The sequence below is a fragment of the Mixophyes fleayi genome, chromosome 1 (genome assembly GCF_038048845.1).
Source record: "Mixophyes fleayi isolate aMixFle1 chromosome 1, aMixFle1.hap1, whole genome shotgun sequence".
Lineage (NCBI taxonomy): Eukaryota > Metazoa > Chordata > Amphibia > Anura > Limnodynastidae > Mixophyes > Mixophyes fleayi.
In genome coordinates, this window is record NC_134402.1 from 89,730,060 (window position 1) to 89,751,072 (window position 21,013).

Here is a 21,013-nt window from a genome sequence, read left to right on the forward strand (position 1 = left end):
AAATGCATCTTTAGTGATTTTGTACAGCTATTTATTGGCACAGGTCATAATACAGGTGTAAGATTCAAAGTTATCCATAAAGTTCTTGAATGGAAATAATTATTGCGACAGGGAGATTGTGGGGAAAGACAAGGGTCATTTTTAAATGTAAATTATTATATTTTAGTAATGTTGCTCCGTATTACAAAAAACCTCTTATCCAGAAATCTCTGAGGGCCTCACGTAGAGTTGGACGTATGCATATTTTTTGCAAAAAAATATGCATTTTCTTACCACGCATGCACATTAAAATTATGTATGCAAACTCGGCAGTATCTCCCACTTACGCTTTGAGTGGCGGAACAGGGAAGGGTGGTGCAAGCGTAGGCTGAGTACAGTAAAGGCTTGTTCTCGAAATTGCGACCTGGACACAGACTATACCCATGTCAGTAGGTTTATCTCTTGTAGGAGCTGGGTAAAATACACACTGATTATGTTGATGATCAGCAGCTTTAGCTCATCATCATCATCATCATCAACATTTATTTATATAGCGCCAGCAGATTCCATAGCGCTTTACAATTGGGAACAAACATTAATAAGACAATACTGGGTAATACATACAGACAGAGAGGTAAGAGAACCCTGCTCGCAAGTTTACAATCTATAGGACAATGGGAGTTTGAAACACAAGGGCATGTGCTACATCATATTGCACAATGGACCAGCTAGAATGCAAAGGTAAAAGTATTGAGTGGGCTGTGGGTGTGGCAATGTTGGTCAGAGGGTTGTTGTCTTGCGTTAGCTGTGTAGAGGATGGTAATAGGATAATCTAGGGATTTAAGCTAGCCGCTTCTGATTGGCTGATTGCCGATTGCCCTTTTCAGCTTATTGTGCTTACTTCATAGGATATTTGTGTGTTTGCATTTCTTACTTTCAAGCTTTACAACCATTGTGCCAAAGAAGGAGAAAATTTAGATACATGGTAAGTCTATAGGTGTGGGCGTGTTTGGAATGATTGATTCTTTTACGGTGTAAGTGCAATTGGTGCATTTTCTTGCTAACACTGCCAGCACACACTATAGGAAAGATTTTTTTTCATAAAGTTGTACTCAAGAAATAAACACAATGGTCACAACACTAAAGTACATGTTGGGTCATTAATTGTAAGTGTATCACACAACGTACACAATCATTGACACAGAATAATCAGTACTGCAGTAAACAGTATCCAAATCATGCACACTGTTGATGTAGCATTCTATATGGAAACAATACACAAGGGACAATAATGTATCTGCTGTGAGCTGGCTTCTATGAGCTATCTTTATTGAGAAATACAGCATATGGTTTGCGTCATACGCCCTGCTCCGAATCGTCACGCAGCTGTATCTTGCACTGGCCACATATGCAGCGGTGGACCTAACTATGTTTAATGTACACCTAACATCAACCTGTAGCATATGCGACTGTTGCAGACATACGTCTAACTCAGCATGCACACGTATTTGCGTCTGCCTCTTGAACGCATTTTTCATCTGCGTTTTTTATTTAAAATGCATCCAACTCTACACAAGGCCCTAAGCTTGGATTATTCTGAAAAATAGATCCCAATCCTGTATTTTACAATAATAAAATATACATTACATTTTTGACAGATGCACTAACAGATAAGTATGCACTGAAAACTTATCAAAAACTCCAGACCTTTCAGCATCGTTATGGAAAATCTTTAGGCTTGAAAACATCTAAAAGAATTATATTGGATACTGATCAGCAAGAACTGAAAAAGGTTAACAAGGTTTCTGGGAATAAGAAAGAACCCCAGGTGAGACACAACTATCTTATGATGAAGTAGCCATGATAGGCACACATATTTACTTTAAAAATAATTAAAAAAAAGGCAATAATGGACACTTATAAAAAAATGTTACAATAATCTTACAGATGAGCACATTAAGGAGTTGTTTTATTGAGGTGTGAATAATGATGCCAATATGATTTTGCACAAAGTTATTCACTTACAGCTGCTATGTTGTTACTAAGTAATTTTGCACACAGGTATTAATTCTCTGTTCAAGAATAATTGCAAAGTTAATGTTGTTGCATCATACAGTCAAGGCGAGCTGGTCATGTTTTCTAAACAGCAGTATGCAGGAATTACATTGCAAGGAGAACGAAAGAAAGAAAGAAAGAAAGAAAGAAAGAAATAGATGGAGAGAGCCACAAAGAGTGAAAGGCAGAGAATGGGAGTGATAGAGAAAAGGAGAGTGGGAAGGAGAGAGGGAGAGAGAGATAGTTTCTTTAGAAAAGGTACGAGTTTCCTTATGCTATCCGCATATACAATTAAACAGAACATGCCAGTATAGGGATCAATTATTTAGCTATGTATGCAGAGTGATAGCCCATTCAGGCTCTTTGTGCCTGAATAGACTACACTAATGTTATTGGACCTTGATTGGATTGCTAATCCAATATGTGAACTAAAAATATTTGTTATAAAACTACTCACCAATTTGGGATATTCCTCAGTACTGAATGAACACAGATAAATATAGAGGCTTTCATACCTACCCACCTACCTGCAGTTCTTAGGTGTTTGAATAAAGTAACTCTCTATCTTATTATGGCACAGTCCTTGCAACAAGTCATGTTTTGTCTATCAGTAATACTTAATGCCACAAGTTTTATGTCTTATGTTTTATGTCTTTTTAAAGGCTTTGCTTAAAACACCATTTTGAAAAGGGTAAATTGGTAAATTGATAAATTGGCAAATACCAAAGTCCAGGGGAAGCTTCCAAATAGACTTGTGGGTCCAAGTACATAATTTGGCACCTGATATAACTCTTTTTAAAAGCAGGATATATCTGCCTGTCACTGACTTGTAAAGTATCTCTCACTGGGGAAACATAAACCCCTAGCTCACTCATGTTTGTCAGTAAGGAATATTCCTTCCCTGACTGATCACTGCTACTAACCAAACAGGAAGTAGCAATACATATTCAGCCCACCTCCTATCCAAAGATGCCCGAACATCTCAAAGTGCTAAAATGTAACCATAGTATTTGAGAGACCTAGACAGACCATATACCATTCTCCCTGCAGCTATAAAGAACAGCCATTTAGCAGACAACCATCTCATTTAAACATCCGCAGAATAAGACACATTTTCACATAACTATATTTATATATAATAAATACATTTATTTTTACAGATGAAAAAAAAGGATAAAATTATACAAGAGAATGTAGAAAAGAACAAAGCCAAAGAAGAAAACAAGGAGCATCAACAATGGAAGACCCTGGCTTCATCTTGGGAAAAAGAAGTCAAGGGAGATTTCTTCTCTGGAATTAAACAGATGGAAACACTTATGAAGTCATTTCAGACACCTAATGTGAAATATCAGGCACAAAATAGAGCATTAACAATCTACTTTGAAATGTGGCTTGAACAGTGCAAAACTAAATGTAGGTATTTTTATTTATTGTATTTTTTATGTATCAGAAATAATAAATTATAGCATGCGATGTATCAGTTCAATATATACTTTTTTCTTTATGCTAATAGTGGATTATCCCAATAATTGGAATATCTCTTTAAAATCAGGTTATTTTGCAGGGGTTAAGAGGCTCTGTTACCACCCTGGATTAAGACCCCATGGGGACCTTGGCAACATAATGTTTTGAGTCCCGGTCCGACCTCCATTTGTCAAAAAAGAAAACATAAAAATTGGTTAGGATAAGTCAGGCCCCTCAGTGCCCATTGAGCCCTAGATGGGAGCCTAGGTTTCCCAATGGGTGATCTGACTATGCCACCCATGGGAGGAGATATCATAACGTATGGAATCAATTTTGGAGGTGTTGTGGGTAGAAAAGTCGAGAGCAGAGAGTGAGGAGGGGAATGGGTAGAGGGAGGGGAGAGGAGGGATATGAAGGTGGCAAAGAGGAAAAGGAGGTTGGCAGATTGGGAGGAAATGAGAGCATTGAATGAGGACTGTTTAGAGAGTGACAAGGCAGAACTACCGGAGTAGAGAATGAACTAGAAGTGAAGGAAAACAGTGAGAGAGCACATCTCCCTCTTGGAGCATTTTTGAAGATCGAAGTTTGCAGGGCAGTTTGAGTTGGAGACAGAAACGAAGATTCTTATTGCCAGGCGACAGAGTCAAGGGCAGTGGGATGGGTGTGATTGAAGAAATGCACAAAACAGAGAATCAAGATATTGCTTGGCGAAGAGGACTGAAAACGAAAAACTTTTAGTATATTGTAGTATGTTCAACACTACTTAAATTTTTTATGGGTTAAAAACTAATCTGCTCAATTTAGCTGGTGGAAAACATGCATAACCCACAGTAGGGAAAAAGCAGATACATTTTATTTATTTAACATATTATTAATACCTATTATTGTTTTAAAATAAGTAATGTGCCTGTATAATATCTGTTTTGGAACAGGAGGGAACTGTTAGATAGCATTTTGAATTTATGTTGCTAAATTGAAGTGTCAGTGTTAACCTTTACATTTAGCTAGAATGCTACAGAACCAGTCTACAATCTGTATTTTACATATAATAGTAAATATAGCATAGAAAACAGTCTGTAAACAAGAAAAAGTATAAAATAATAAATAAAACGTTAACATATGCAGTACAACGTCCTTTTCCCCTGCACATATTGCATTGCTTTAGACCTCATTTATAAATGTATAAAAATGCCAATCATGACTGCTTTCTATTTACACAAGTGCGCATATTTTTCTAGCAATCACATGTTAAGGTGCACGCCCACTTAACTGTCCTTGAAACTGCTCACTGAATATCAATCTGCACCTATCTTTGCAGGTTTGCGGATTCACCTCACCTCAAGTCCAACCTACAACCACTTTAAGACCAACAATTTCATTCCTTTAATCTTTATACTTTGCTTCTGAAATCCTGAATTGATTAACTAAATTTATTCTTAAATTATGGTGACTGATTATTGGCACTGCTTTTACTACATGAGTAACTTTTGTGTGTTTGAATGTTTCTACTTACATTGCAACCAAGTGTGTCTAGAAATGCACTTCTATGCAAAAGTGCTACTGGAAGCTGTGAAATGTGTCCTATTAAAATTGTATAATGTGGTCCAGTCTCAGAGAAGGTATAAAAATCAATTTTGTGGGGAGAAAAGATGGGTACACCCTCATGCAAAGCAGAGAACATCCCCTACAACATGAGACTTGTGCATCACCACAGATGAAGCCATCTTGGCCAGTAGATCCTTGCGCATAGCCATACAAATGGTTGCATTCGAGCAAAAGTAGTGGCGTGCTAAAAAAGGCGCATTTGTACTGCGGTTTTGCACTTTTGCACGTCCCTAAAAGAATCTTACTGAGTAGCAAAAAAAAATGATTGGCATGACACATAGGTAAACCTTTTATAGGTTATAGTATTTGTGAGGATACCAGGGTGTTAGGGCTATAACACACTTATGTAACTCTGGTATCTAAGGGTTTTTAGATCACAAAGGCAAGGAGAGATGGATGCTACAGTAACTTTACTACAGAAATGCAAAAACACAACTGTAAAACAATAGCTATAATAATATACACAATTAAATAAAAGCAACACCCAGAATATCACCAGACCTGATAGGAATCCCCATAGAATCCTAAAGTCAATAATATGGCAACCTTTACATAGATAGATAGAAATTGCTTTATACAGTTCCTAGATCAAGATGTAGTTTTGCAAGTGATCCTAATGCTGTTCCCAAGGTAATCCAACTGGGGTACACCAGTACGCTGAGGATACACTGGGTCTGGCCAAGCTGTAGTTCCTATCTATTGAATAGAGAATGTAGAGTCCCAGTAAAGCTAAAACAAATTGGCTCCTGGCCAAACTGCAGTAACGACTCGAGTACACTTCTTGTGGCCAAGCTCCTCCTGATCACGTTGGAAATGTTCTACTCATGACCAAACTGTTGCTATACTTCTCCCGGCCAGACTTCAAATCTGTTTCTCCTGGCCCAGCTGTAAATACACTGCTATCATCTCAGCTGTAATATGCTGTTCCCGGCCACACTGTAAGTTTCTGATTAAGAAATAGGATCTCTCCTGTTTGCCTGATCTGTCATCTGTGCATTACTGCTGTAACCATGTGTAGATCAATGCTACAGTTCACTGATTCAGCTGGTTCCTAGGTAAACATCAGCAAGCTTCTTTTCAGCTCCCAGTCTGGCAGTTCAACTGTGCTATTACTTACCATATCCATGCAGCTAGTTATTCTGCAGTTTCTGATTGGTGCTGCTGCTTTTATAAACCTCTTCCTGGCAGCTAACCAATGCATCAGTGACTACCACAAACCCACAAAAACTAAACTGACTTGCTCGACTCGTAATAAATGATGACTGACCTTAACAATGACACAATAAGTCCCCGACAGTGTGATAAGAAATCCCGATCAGGAGGAAGAACGGCAGCCTGTTTTGATGTCAATTTAAATTGCGACCTCTATATCACTATTTTTAAAACGGCAATGCCGGGTCCCTAAACCTAACCTTATTTTTAATCCTAACCCCAACACCAACACCAACCCTAACCCTATTCCTAACGTTAAGTGTAAGAGTTAGGTGGTATGAGAATCAACATTGGCGCTTTAAAAAGACTGATATAGAGGTCACAATTTAAAATGACATCAAAAAACGCTGACGTTCTTACTGCTGATCGGGATTTGTTATCACACTGTGGGGGCCTGGTTGTGTCATTGTTAAGGTCAGTCATCATTTATTATGAGTCGGGCAAGTCCATTTTGTTTTTGTGGGTTCATGATAGTCACTGTCAGTATTATCAACACCGTTAATGTGACTACCACCGATGCTGGTGATAGTTCCTGTTTGATCCGACTTACATTTGTATCGTGACCTGATTCTGTCTTTCTGTATTTGACCTGGCTTGTTTAAAGGACTCTGTTGTCTTCTCCACTCCTGACCTTTTGGCTTGCTAAACGGATCTGCACCTAAATATCTACCTGCCCTGACACTTGGCTTGTTTAAAAGATTCTGCTGTCATCTCCTCTCTTGATCTTTTGGCTTCTTTAATGGATCTGCACCTATATTTACATGCCCTGTCTTCTGGCTTGTCTGTACTCCACATTAACCCTCCCTGTCTGGCTCAGAGTTCTGCTATTTATAGTCTGGTTGCTCACTGCCTACTACCATGTGCTGTCCACTTCACTGGGCAAGTGCCAGACTATTCCACATTAACCCTTGCCTATTTGGCTCAGAGTTCTGCTAATAAGATCCTGGTTGCTTACTACCTCTTACTGTGTTCTGCCCTTTTCACTGGGAAAGTGCTAGATCAACAACTGCTACTACTCAAGCTTAGGTCCTGGGTGCAACCGAGCACTGTGGAATATAACAAATTCCATGGAAAGAAGGCTGCTAAAGGTGAACCTTTCACAGTTCAGGATCTCATGCTACTCTGTCCTTAACAGTTTGGATTCTACAAGCCAAGCTGTGGATAAGTGTCCCCCGACAGAGCAAGAAATCCGGTCTCTCACCCCCAATGGTCCCCAGCCAATGTTCTCTACCAAAGTGGTAGGCACCTAGTCACCTAGTCACCCTAGTCACTCTACTCTAGTAGGCACACCAGGTGTAACAGATCCATGAGCAAAGAGTCAATATTTGCAGTGTTGACCTTTCTTTTTGTAGACCTCTGCAATTTGCCCTGTCATGCTGTCAATCAACTTCTGGGCCACATACTGTCTAATAGCCGCTCATTCTTGCCTAATCAATGCTTGGAGTTTGTCAGAAATTGTGGGGTTTTGTTTGTCAACCCGCTTCTTAAGGATTAACCACAAGTTCTCAATGGGATTAAGGTCTGGGGAGTTTCCTGACCATGGACCCAAAATTTTGATGCTTTGATCCCCAAGCCACTTACTTATCACTTTTGCCTTATGGCAAGGTGCTCCATGATGCTGGAAAAGAAATTGTTCATCACCAAACTGTTCTTGGATGGTTGGGAGAAGCTGTTCTTGGAGGATGTTTTGGTACCATTCTTTATTCATGGCTGTGTTCTTAGGCAAACCTGTGAGTGAGCCCACTCCCTTGGCTGAGAAGCAACCCCACACATGAATCGTCTCAGGATGCTTTACTGTTGGCATGACACAGAACTGATGGTAGCGCTCACCTTTCCTTCCCTGGACAAGCGTTTTTCCAGATGCCCCAAAAAATCTGAAAGAGGATTCCTCAGAGAAAATGACTTTACCCCAGTCCTCAGAAGTCTAATCCCTGTACATTTTGCAGAATATCAGTCTGTCCCTGATCTTTTTCGTGAAGAAAAGTGGCTTCATTGCTGGCCTTCCTGACACCAGGCCATCCTCCAAAAGTCTTCGCCTCACTGTGCGTGCAGATACATTCACACCTGCCTGCTGCTATTCCTGAGCAAGCTCTGCACAGGTGGTGCCCAGATTCTGCAGCTGAATCAACTTTCGGATATGGTCATGGCGCTTGCTGGATGTTCTTGGGTGCAATGAAGCCTTCTTCACAACTATTGAACCTCTCTCCTTGAAGTTCTTGATGATCTGATAAATGGTTGATTTATGTGCAATCTTACTAGCAGCAATATCCTTGCCTGTGAAGCCCTTTTTGTGCAAAGCAATGATGACTGCACGTGTTTCCTTGCAGATAACCATTATTATCAGAGGAAGAACAATAAGTTTAAGCACCACCCTCCTTTAAAAGCTTCCAGTGTTATTCTAACTCAGCACGACAGAGTGATCTCCAGCCTTGTTCTCGTCAACACTCTCACCTGTGTTAACGAGAGAATCACTGACCTGATGTCAACTGGTCCTTTTGTGGCTGAAATGCAGTGGAAATGTTGTTTTTGGAATACAGTTTATTGTCAATTGCAATTCATCTGATCACTCTTGATGATATTCTGGATTATATGCAAACTGCCATCATAAAAACTGAGGCAGCAGACTTGAAAAATAATATTTGTGTCATTCTCAAATCTTTTAGCCATGACTGTATATCTGATTTATTTTTTGTTTCTTTTTTTCAGCGAAAGATCAAAGAGATATAAATATTGTTGTGGAAATTATAAAGACAATCCAGGGAATCATGAACAATCACAAAGATATGCTACAAAAGGAAGATAAATGCCAGATAGCTTCTTATCTCAGCAAACTGGGATTTGAGAACTTGGCCTGTTCATTGATGTCATCTGAGGTATAAATTATTTTAATACACACATGAACAATATGTGAAAGTATGAAAAATAGTTATTAAGTGGTTATGGAGGCTTGCTCTGTCCTACGATTATAAAGAAATATGTTCTTTTTGCAAAATAGAGATTGAGTGCAAAACAAGATATTTGCAAGCAAGAAAAATACAGAAGCACAGAACATGATTTCACACATAAATTCACCTATGTCCACCAGGCACATAGAATAAAGCACACCCCATTTTGCTTTCTGATTGATAGTTTTGAAGGTATATATTTTCCGGGCTAGAAACGCTAATGTCAGAAAAATAAAATTATCACCTGAAACTACTGCCTACTAAAACAGTTAGGGGAAGATATATCAACCTACGGTGTTGTAAAATTACTGATTTACAGCAAGATATGATGCTGGCAAGATATAAAATGGCAATTTAATTAAAGGCAAAACCTAGCTTGTTGTGTTTCTAAATATACAACACTGCAGGTTGATACATACCCTTAGACAATGCTCTTAATTAATTAGAACCTTTTTTTTCACCTGCAACACTACTCATCAGTACCTCATTTGCATCTTAAAAACACACAACAGTAAAGAGCAAAGCAATCAGGAAAAATCAGAGCAACTTTCTCACTCTCTGACCAATCAGGATAAAGCTGCTCTGTATTGGTTAGTTGCAGACAGGTCTTCTGGCCTGTCATTCACTTTGGGGCTCCTCAAGGAGCAGTTGAGCGTTTTTACTTTGGATTAAAAGATGCAAGAAAGAAGAGGATCTCTGTGGAAATATGTGAATAATAATTTGGTGAAAGAGGGTTTGGGGTAGTCTTTCTGTGTGTGTGGTTTTTTTTAACATGATTTTTATGCACTACTACAGGTCCCAACAGGCATAGGGGCCTAGGGGCATTCTTGTGCTTGTAGTTCGGGAGTTCTACAAGCTCCAGGATTCTTTGGAAGCCATGAGTATGCTGTCAGTTGTAGCTCTACAAGTGCCAGCATAACCAAGCAGTTTATAGTTGCCAGGACTTGCTGGGTCCAGTAATGTATACAAAAAATGCTATTTTTAAACTATTTTGCATTAGTACCCCAACACCCACTGCTCACTGGTTTTGGGAGACGTTCCAGTGCTCTCAACACTAGGTGCCCGATTCCGCTAGGGAATTCAGCCTTGTACTGAGCAGGCTAGCGTTTGTGTCACATGAGGGACCCACGCTCAGGGCCGCCTTCAGAAAAAATCGGGCCCAGTACGGGCCCCTGTGCCACCCGGGCCCACCCCCCCATGAGTGCCCCCCCCATGAGCGCCCCCCCATGAGCAACACATACTTACCTGGGGCCCGCCGCTGGTCTCCACTATTCTGTCTTCAGCCTGGCTGTCACGGTGACAGCCAGGCACCAGGATCCGATCGCAGGGGTGGAGGAATCATTCCCCCTGCGATCATGTGATCTATCACAGGCAGAGCACATGATCGCAGGGGGAATGAATCCTCCACCCCTGCGATCGGATCCTGGTGCCTGGCTGCAGAGACCAGCGGCGGGCCCCAGGTAAGTCTGTGCTAAGCTGTTGTACCGGGCCCCCTGGTGAGCCCGGGCCCGGTACAACAGTACCCCCCGTACCCCCCTGATGGCGGCCCTGCCCACGCTACAAGTTTCCCTGTTATAGTGTGACCAGATGGTTGCAAAATTTGCAGTTGGCCCCCACTCTGTTTGTCCCCCTGCAAATGGAAGCAACCAGCCAGAAGCTATAAGCTGTGCTTACATTACGTTTGGAGGGACACCATTTTTATTTATTAATTTTTCTTTTCTTAAAATTCTACATTAAAATGTAGCAATCATCATTGTTTTGATGTTGATGACTGGCATCTCTAACACATCATGACACATGAAAGCATGCCATGCACTTAAAACGTATCATACACTTAATGTATCTTCCTGTAAAAGACACATTTAACATACAAATGTGCAACTTAGAGTAAATCTATAGTTGCATAATTTATTTATTTTTTTAATAAAGGATTTTACGTCTAGGTTTTGGATGAAAATGGGTCCAACTCTACCTGATGCCCTGGTGAACAATTCTTTTTTGGAGATATACCAGTTTCTCCTATTCTTTTATTAGTATGACAATATTGTACTAATGGTGATATATATCGATTTTCCGTTTTCTTAAGTTCTAAGTGTGCATTTCTATAAGCTTGTTTAAGTCTGTTTAAGCTTAATACTTGTATAAGTGCTGTGACTAATTTTTGTCATTTATAAAAAAAAAATGTCATTGTTGTTCTAAAATAGAGCTATATATCTTGTAAGGGTGAGTCTGTTAAATCTTACAGAGTGTAACTCTCTGCTGGAAAACGGTGTGCTAGATTGGGTATATTATTTAAAGTGAGCCAGAGGGCACCTTACATTAGCTTTTGGTGATGGTCAAATAAGAGTGTGTGACCAGATGAGGCCAGAGTAATAACAGTAATTAAGAGATATACACTGACCCCGTGTTTTCGTTTTGGATGTGGTTTTGGTCCTAAAACGTCTGTGTTTTGGTTTTGTTACTAGTTTTGTCCAAAAATCCTGAAAGGTTTTGGTTTTTGATTTGGATCTGAGTTTACTAAAAATTTTTGAAAAATATGTAAAATTACGTGATTTTAAGTTGTTTGTGTTCCTATATTACTATTTATAGCATTAACATTCCTTTACAGTCTATTTTCTAATGATTTCTTCACAACTGTCCAAATTTTCACAAATTTTGGCCAAAGTGCAGTAAGAGACTGGTTAAAATTAGTGGCGGGGTAGCGGCAAAAATACATGGCAGTTTACTAAAAGATACAATCACCATTTCTGTTTTCATTTTCTTTTAATTAAATTCCATATCTCACATTATAAATCGACGTTTCAGTCCTACATTTGGACCTTTGCCAAGACAACCACATAGAACAACAGAAAATACAGATATTAAAAAAAAACATGTAGTTATCTGACATCTTATGCAATCCCAGATTGTCTTCAGCTGCAGCTCATGATTCATCAAAAGGTGATAGTCTGCATACCATTGCAAAATATATGAGGCAATGCCTCCCTTGTATTCTCTATGAGGCACTCCAACAATATGCATTCCACCCAGGAATGCTTAAACCGGAAGTTCCAAACCCTTGAACAGGCTTTTACTATAGCAACCAAACACAGCGTGAGTGATTTACATAGGTGAGTCACTGGGACACCTACCTAGCAGGTGTGTATTCACCATGAGTACCTAAGACATGTACCAAGGAGATGCAATAGTGAACCTCCACTATCAAATGCACACATCGGAGCTATACGTTCCAGTTTGGAATGCATTAACCAGAAGTGCAATGACGGACTTCCTGTATAAAAGGCGTTTTGGACAGGGCCTGATTAAGGGTTCTGGCCGCCCTAGGCTAATACGGCCGCAGCGCCCCTCCCCCCGAATATATAGGTGTAAAGGAATTCTGAATATGAATGTTCAGGTGTAATCTCCGGCATTCAAATTTAAACAGATTGTGCTATTGCCTCTTACCTGTTCTTGCTCTTCTCTCTTACAGCTTTGTTACCCTCTCGCTGACTTCTGGAAAGTTAGCGTCCTGTTTTGAAAATGCAAAAATTTATTATAATGCAAATTGTTAACAAACCCTGAATGAAACCCTGAATGATTAGGCCCTTTAGTTAAAACAAAACACTCCATTATGGCCAGCTGTACCCCATTGGACAGGCATATATAAGCAATATCTGAATATTTGTGGTCAATCAAATACAAATCTCTACCAGCCCCATCTCACTAATATTTAATAAGTTAAATACTGACTGTTTTTTAATGTAGCACACAAATATCAACTTTAAATTTCAGTGTACAATTAAGCTATCAAGTATTTGTGTGCTACATGAAAAAACAGTCAGTGTTTAACTTATGTGCAAAACAGAACACTCATTTGCACCCCTTGCAATGTAACATGGTTTTGTCCAGGAGACTGAAATAAGAATCATCTTCATTTAAGATTCTTAATGAATCAGGCCCCTAGTGATTGCTGAGACCACAGAGAGCATCCATGTAACCGCCACACAATCATGAGATTATGCCCCCCAAAGCTGCTCTATTTTTTAAATACCGCTACAGCCATTTTCCTTACCCCCTCCTACAGTCATTGCTCCCCCTGCAGCCATTTCCCTTACACCCTCCTACAGTCATTGCCACCTGTAGCCATTTTCATTACCTCCTACAGTGCACCCATTTCTCCCTGCAGCCATTTTCATTAACCCCCCCTGCAGCCATTTTCTTTTACCCCCCCTGCAGCCATTTTCCTTAACCCCCTGCAGCCATTTTCATTAACCCCTCCTAGGCAGCCTAGCGATTGGCTGCTTCTTGCTGACCACTGACTACCAATGCCTTTGATAGTCGCCACCTCCACCCCCCCGCGCCGCGGCGCCAGAGTTATAATCCAGTTTAAAAATCAGAAAATTTAATATGGAAACAATGTTGACACAATAGGTCAGAGGAATTGCTTTTATTGAAACTCAAGACAAAATTAAATGCAGACTGAAAAGTTCCCTACAAGGTAAGTGACAGCAAGTCAGAAAATAGGTGGTATTATAATTGTACTATAATCAGATGAAATTAACAAATTATTCAAATTACAGTTACCCAGCACAAAGGAAGAGAAGAAGGAGATCGGATTTGCAGTTGGAGTGGGCTCAGTACGTTTCCAGATGCAGTATATGGGACCACATTTGTTGAGAGATGAGAGATCTGACCCTGATGCAAGGGTGGAACATTTCATACCAGACACATGGCAGGTAATGGACACAAGTAAATATAAAGAGACAGAGTACAACAATTACTTTAATGCGAAATGTGTGCTTTATGCATTTAAAGTATCAGTATTTCCTGTGGAATGGTCCCCTTGAGTTACATTTATTTTATTTAGAAATTATATTAGTTAAAGCCAGACCCTCCTAAAATCACAGTTATTATTTTGCCTTTTGCACTGTGTATGGCCACAATACTTGTACCTAGACAAATTAGATAATTGTTTTTAATCTAAATCAGGGCATGTCATTATATTTCCATATGGGAAAGATGTTTACAAAGCTTGAGTTAAATTTATAACTTGTACAATGTAGAAATATCTAATACTTAAATGAAGCGCATTACCATAATTCCATTAACCTCCTTAAGTTAGTTAACATTAGATTCAGGGTAAATTGACTAGTGTAACCTACATATTAAGACAAGTTTAATTTAGGATATGAATACATTTTTTTTACCCTCTGACACCTTCTCTTTATTTCATCCCACAATTGAAGAAGACATTTGCTCTTCTTCTCCTCCCACTCAGCACTGTCCCTTTGACCCAATGCCCTCACATATCTGTTGATCCCTGTCACAAGTGCTCATCTTAGCCTAAACATTTATCTGTAATCTCTTTCTACAATAGTATCTTTCCATTGTTATTCAAGCATGTGACTATTATTTCTATTCTGAAAAAACTAATTCTGATCCAAATCATCTCTCCGATTAACGTTCCATCTTCTGGGAGAGGCTTGTCTACACTCTCCCCAAATGCCTCACACAACACATTGGACTCCTTTCAGTCAGACTTTCATACCCAAAACTCCACAGAGATGGCACAAACCATTGGTCTAGTCTGGGTGCACTTGATGTATTCTGACTTCTGTGCTTGTTTTAGTCTTATTCAGCATCACCTGTCCTCCTCACGTGAGCTTGGATTTGACCACTCTTTCTGCATGCTGAATATTTGCTGTCTGTTCTCATGGGACCCTGGTTCCTTTGACTATGCTTCCAATCCTTTTGTCTGATTACTGAAATAACCCTACTAGTAAGTACTGTGTGTAGGGGACAACAGAGTACCTGTAAGTCTGCTTTGTCGAAGTAAAAAAGTTACAATTGAAGGATTATGGTATAGAGGCTCAGACATTACATAAAACAGTCGGCTTCCATTCTGCAAAGTTATGTACATTGTAGGCAGGCACAAATGTGTCATATTCAAGTACAGTACTCTGTAAAATGTGTATTTTTGCACTGACCACTGTAAATAATCTTTACTGATCACTATGTGCTTAGCACTTGAACTATGTAAAAATCCCTAACATAACAAACCAGTAGTCTCCAGATAATCCTACTTACTGTGCTATATTGCTATATCCTTCTATTATTGGGTTAACATTAGGAATAAATTAAAAACCATATAAATACTACAATTTGCATTAATATCTACATATCTATATATTATGCATTTCTGTGTATCATGTAAAATAACTGTGAACCTCTGTGTCTACCATCAGAGAGAGCTTCTTGATGTGGTTGATAATAATGAATCTGCAGTTATAGTCGCTCCAACATCTTCAGGGAAAACATATGCATCTTACTACTGCATGGAGAAAGTTCTAAAACAAAGCAATGAAGCGATCGTGGTTTATGTCGCTCCAACTAAGGTAAGGTTTACAGGCTTAAATGGTTCTTTCTTCACACAGTTGGATTACCTGCTATAATCCTATCCTCATACATTTAATTTAAAGTTTTAACATGATATATAATTAACACATTTACTTTGTAATTTAGTTACTTATTTGATATATTAGTCACAATAAAGTCAGGGAAGCAAGAATTGACAGAGGGCATGATTTACAATAACATGGCTGAGACAGTGGCTCAACAGCAGCAAATAGAAACCAATCAGCAGGAGATGATCCAAACTAGAAAATTGTGTATAAATCTTCAAAATTATTAGATTCCTTTAAAATAATCTATGACAGTGAGACCCATAAATGTCAGTGGACCCTGCTTTCTACTCAGCAGCTGATAAATGTATTACATGCCACACTCACCACTCAATATTTTTACATCCACTGAAGAAGTGTTGTTCATGGCCCAGGGCCGGACTGGCCATCTGGCACTTCTGGCAAATGCCAGAAGGGCCGATGGCAGTATGGGCCGCTCCGGCTCCCTGTGATACCCCGATTAAATAAAAATTGTGTGTAGCCGTCATGACGTGTGACGTCATGACGGCTCTGTGCGCCGGCCTGGCTCCCGCATAGGACGAGCTGCAGTGGAGGCAGCTGTCAGTGTTGAGGTAAGTGTAGAGAATATGTGTGCAGGGAGGGGGGGCAGACAAACGGAATATGTGTGCAGGGAGGGGGGGAGACAAACGGAATATGTGTGCAGGGAGGGGGGGAGACAAACGGAATATGTGTGCAGGGAGGAGGGAAGACAAACGGAATATGTGTGCAGGGAGGGGGGAAGACAAACGGAATATGTGTGCAGGGAGGGGGGGTAGACAAATGGAATATGTTTGCAGGGGGGGAGACAAATGGAATATGTGTGCAGGGGGGGAGAGAGGCAATAAATGTCTGCGGGGGGGGGAGAGGGGCAATAAATGTCTGCAGGGGGGAGAGGGGCAATAAATGTCTGCAGGGGGGTGGGGGGTGAGTGAAAGTGCAGGGGGAAGGGGGGATGAGTGAAAATGTCTGCAGGGGGGGTGTGAGTGAAAATGTCTGCAGGGGGAAGGGGGGGTGAGTGAAAATGTCTGTAGGGGGAAGAGGGGGAGTGAAAATGTCTGCAGGGGAAGAGGGGGTGATTGAAAATGTCTGCAGGGGGAAGAGGGGGTGATTGAAAATGTCTGCAGGGGGAAGAGGGGGTGATTGAAAATGTCTGCAGGGGGGGTGTGAGTGAAAATGTCTGCAGGGGGAAGGGGGGGTGAGTGAAAATGTCTGTAGGGGGAAGAGGGGGAGTGAAAATGTCTGCAGGGGAAGAGGGGGTGATTGAAAATGTCTGCAGGGGGAAGAGGGGGTGATTGAAAATGTCTGCAGGGGGAAGAGGGGGTGATTGAAAATGTCTGCAGGGGATAGAGGGGGTGATTGAAAATGTCTGCAGGGGGAAGAGGGGGTGATTGAAAATGTCTGCAGGGGAAGAGGGGGTGATTGAAAATGTCTGCAGGGGTGGGGGGCAATGGCTGTAGGAGGGGGAAAATAAAAATGGCCAATGTGTGTGGGGACAGTATATGACTATAATGTGTGTGGGTGACAGTTTATGACTATAATGTGTGCTATTAAGTGAATGTGGGGCTGTTTGGGGAAAATGAGGTCTAATTATTAAATGTGATTATGAATTATTTAATGCCTGGGATGTTTGTGGGAAATGGTTATTTTTATTAAACATAAATGCTATTTAATTTCTTGCTGAGGTTTTTTGGAGGGAGGGAAATAGATTTATTTATTAAATGGGAATACTATTATTTTAATGTTGGGGCTGGAGCGAGGCCTAATTTTATAACGTGGGTGCTATATTGAGTTAACATCGGTGCTGTTTGGAGTTTTCTAACTTTCATGTACCCATTTTTTTTTCCAAATAGGGCCCCCAACATTCCAGGATCCAGACAAGCAGCAACTGATCTAAAGACACCAGCAACCACAAGTGGTGACAATGACAAGACAGGTAAGAGAGACCAGCACAGTCTGCTAACTGTCCTGAATTTGGTGGGTGACTGTCCCGCTTAGTCAGGATTTGGTCTGACTGCAAGGACCGTTGGGAGGTATGTCCTACTTCACATTGTACTGCTTGTGAAGGCAGAACTGTGTGCACCTAATAGTAATACTCACAGTATTGCGTATGTATTTGTTGAAAATATGTCTAATAACCATATTACATCATAGGAGCCCCCCTGTCTTAAGTGCTTAGGGCCCCCTGAGACTAAGTCCAGCTCTGGTTAGCAGGAGGGAGCGGATAGCTACTCCCAGTCCCTGGATAGGACACAGCCTGCAGAGCAAGCCGAAGAGCTCTAAGTCTCATGAGATTTATTAATCTTGTGAGACTAAGAGTTTCCCTGCTCACTCTACAGGAAGTTCCCATCCTGATGGATGTCAGCAGCATTAGAAGCATAGATAAGTACAGTGGACTGGGGGTGTTGTAATGTGCTTCTGGGGTGGAGGGTGGCATTGTAGGGAGGGCCTGATAAATGTAATGTTTTATTATAATGTATGTAATGTGTGTATCAATGCCCCATCTTGACCACCCCCCCAACATAATGTGGCCACACCCTTAGCGGCACCCAGTTTTTTTCATGCTCAGCAACAGAGATGGGCCTGTATGCTTGAGATGCCATGGCTGATTTTTAGTCCCAGTCCGGCCCTGTTCATGGCATGGAAAATATTAGGAACCTGCTGGTTTGATACTTAGTTCTACACATATTCATCATTTTTAATGTCATGTGTGATTCCAAAGGATTATCATACATTTGCATGCCTGCTTGTTTTCTCATTGCTGCGCTTTTTGATTACCAATGACCCAAATACCCCTACCCTACCTTTAACAGTTGATTATACACAATGGTGTCACAATCTAATGCCACACTCCCAGCCTGACACGGGGGGGGCAACAGCACTGACATATCCGCTTGCTCTACATGCGTAAGAAGCGGCAGTGGGGAGAAGCGTACAAGACAGTGGGCTTTTCTGAGGGGGTGGGGCACCTGAATTACTTCTACATTTCATGGGGACCTGTTTGTGTTATTTAGATGTAACTGCACACACAAGCTGGCAGGTAACATTAATAATTTAATTAGTAATCATTTATGTATTATATATATATATATATATATATATATATATATATATATATATATATAATCATATAGAAAATAGTGCCTAAAATATTAAATTAAAATTAATAAATTAAGGACTTATACCGCTAGCTCTGAAGTAAATAGAACAATGTTGAATATTCAATAAACATTATAGACAGAAACTAGTGCAAAAAAGTAAAATTTGCACAAACTTCATATAAATACAAATAATAATGTCACTTGAATGTTCAGTCCGGCAGCCATTGTTATGTGCACCTTTTGTTTTCAGGTGCTCATTCTACAAATAAACATATAGAAAAAAGAGGCACCAGAAGTAGTGTAGTACAGTGCATCTGGAAAGTATTCACAGCACTTTACTTTTTCCACATTTTGTTATGTTACAGCCTTATTCCAGAATGGAATAAATTCCTTTTTTCCCCTCAAAATTCTACACACAGTACTCCATAATGACAGCGTGAAAAAAGTTTTTGGTAGATTTTTTGCAAATTTATTAAAAATAAAAAACTAAGAAATCACATGTACATAAGTATTCACAACCTTTGCTCATTACTTTGTACTTTGTTGATGCACCTTTGGCAGCAGTTACAGCCTGCATATTCCAGATGCACTGTATATTTATGCAAAAAAAAAAGCAGTGAATGGTCTTGAATAAACTTGGAATTAAGCCCAAAGTTGTAATGAAAAAAAAATCTGGTGCCTCTGTGCCCTTGGTAGTCAGTCGAGTCGAGTCGAGTCGAGTATTCATCGAGTCAGGAGGATGGTCAGTGAAAGTGAAAGAGCCTCCAGTGGTCTGAAACTTCCTTGGGGTGATGTTGATAACAGAACTAAAATGCTGAGAGACAACATCAAAGAACACTTCAACCCTCTGTATCATCCTTCAGAACACTGGAAGGTCTTTCACTGCCCATTGTTCTTACTGTTTCACCAGGATTTATTTCAGATATGATTTTTAAGATTTTTCTATGTGTATTGATTATTGTTTATTAAGTTATTCAATAATCATACTAGACTATACTTTGCTACTTTTTTCTATGTTCTACTGTTCAAGACAATAATCTACACAACTGAGATCTCCACACAGTAAAGGAGATTAATTGACAACAACATTTTTGTAGATAAACTTACTACTATTTACATTTTGGTCTGCAGCGCTTTAAACTCTGCAGAATCCCCTAAATACTTGTATAAATAGTACACTGGTGCCTTCTTTTTTCTATGTATATTGCAGAATTAGCCCCTGAAGCCTAAAGGTGCACATAAATACAGTTGCAATTCTGAACACTCAAGTGACTTTGTAATTTGTATTTATATAAGGTTTGTACTAATTTAAATTTTTGCACTAGTTTCAGAGATTTAGCCTAGTCAGTCCCCTTGTTGAGACCTAATGAGAACTGCTATACGAGTCATTTGTCATACTGTAGACACACATAATGCAATATGTAATATTTTCAGACATAAATTGTAGATCATTGCACTATTTATTCTACTGTGTTATATATACTTATATATTGTACTATACATGCTTAAGTATTTAAAAATAAAATCTAAAAATAAGGAAACCAACATGGCTAAATATGAAAATAATTATTCTATAAATATTACCAGAAAATATTTCCAGTATGTACTGTACATTACTTATATAATGCATTTGTTCTATATAGGCTCTTGTAAATCAAGTGGTAGCCACAGTAACTAATCAGTTCAATAAAGATCTACCAAATGGAAAAGTGTTATGTGGGGTTTTCACCCGTGATTTTCGTACTGATGCATTAAACAGCCAGGTCTGTATTCTTTATTTATGTTTAGAATTATGTGCATACGATTCCTCTATTGGTTTGCTGTATGTTTTAATGTATGCAAATTATGACAATTGAGTTTTTTGTTTGTTAGCTGTTTACAATATATTGATGACTATGGATATGTATTGCTTAAAATAGAAGTCTGAACTTTTATTGAGAGCAAAAAGTGTGTGTGAGATAATTTTATGTTGTTACTGAACGTTACACCTTTTCTACAGTAGTTATTTCTGTTAAACACCATAGACTGTCGGTCATCTCTCTCCTCCTCCATTTGTTCCCTTTATTTGAAACTTGTATGTCTAAGGGTATGACTAAAGATCCGTACCTGGTGTGTTGTCCAGGGCTGCATTTACTGGATAGTATACAGATGTATCGATCATTATAAGAGATAAGTAAATTTTCACTCCAATCTAATTCTGTGCCTTAGACCCACT

General features: G+C 39.6%; 1 protein-coding gene across 1 annotated transcript in view; it reads left to right on the plus strand.

Moving 5' to 3' along the window:
- Positions 1-21,013, plus strand: part of LOC142140014 (putative ATP-dependent RNA helicase DDX60) — a 155,227-nt gene that overhangs the window by 55,317 nt on the left and 78,897 nt on the right. The window contains exons 14-19 of the mRNA XM_075197877.1: positions 1,638-1,807; positions 3,195-3,447; positions 9,022-9,188; positions 13,820-13,975; positions 15,485-15,634; positions 20,442-20,561. Coding sequence (XP_075053978.1) covers positions 1,638-1,807; positions 3,195-3,447; positions 9,022-9,188; positions 13,820-13,975; positions 15,485-15,634; positions 20,442-20,561 — 1,016 coding nt within the window. The remainder of the gene's footprint in view (positions 1-1,637; positions 1,808-3,194; positions 3,448-9,021; positions 9,189-13,819; positions 13,976-15,484; positions 15,635-20,441; positions 20,562-21,013) is intronic.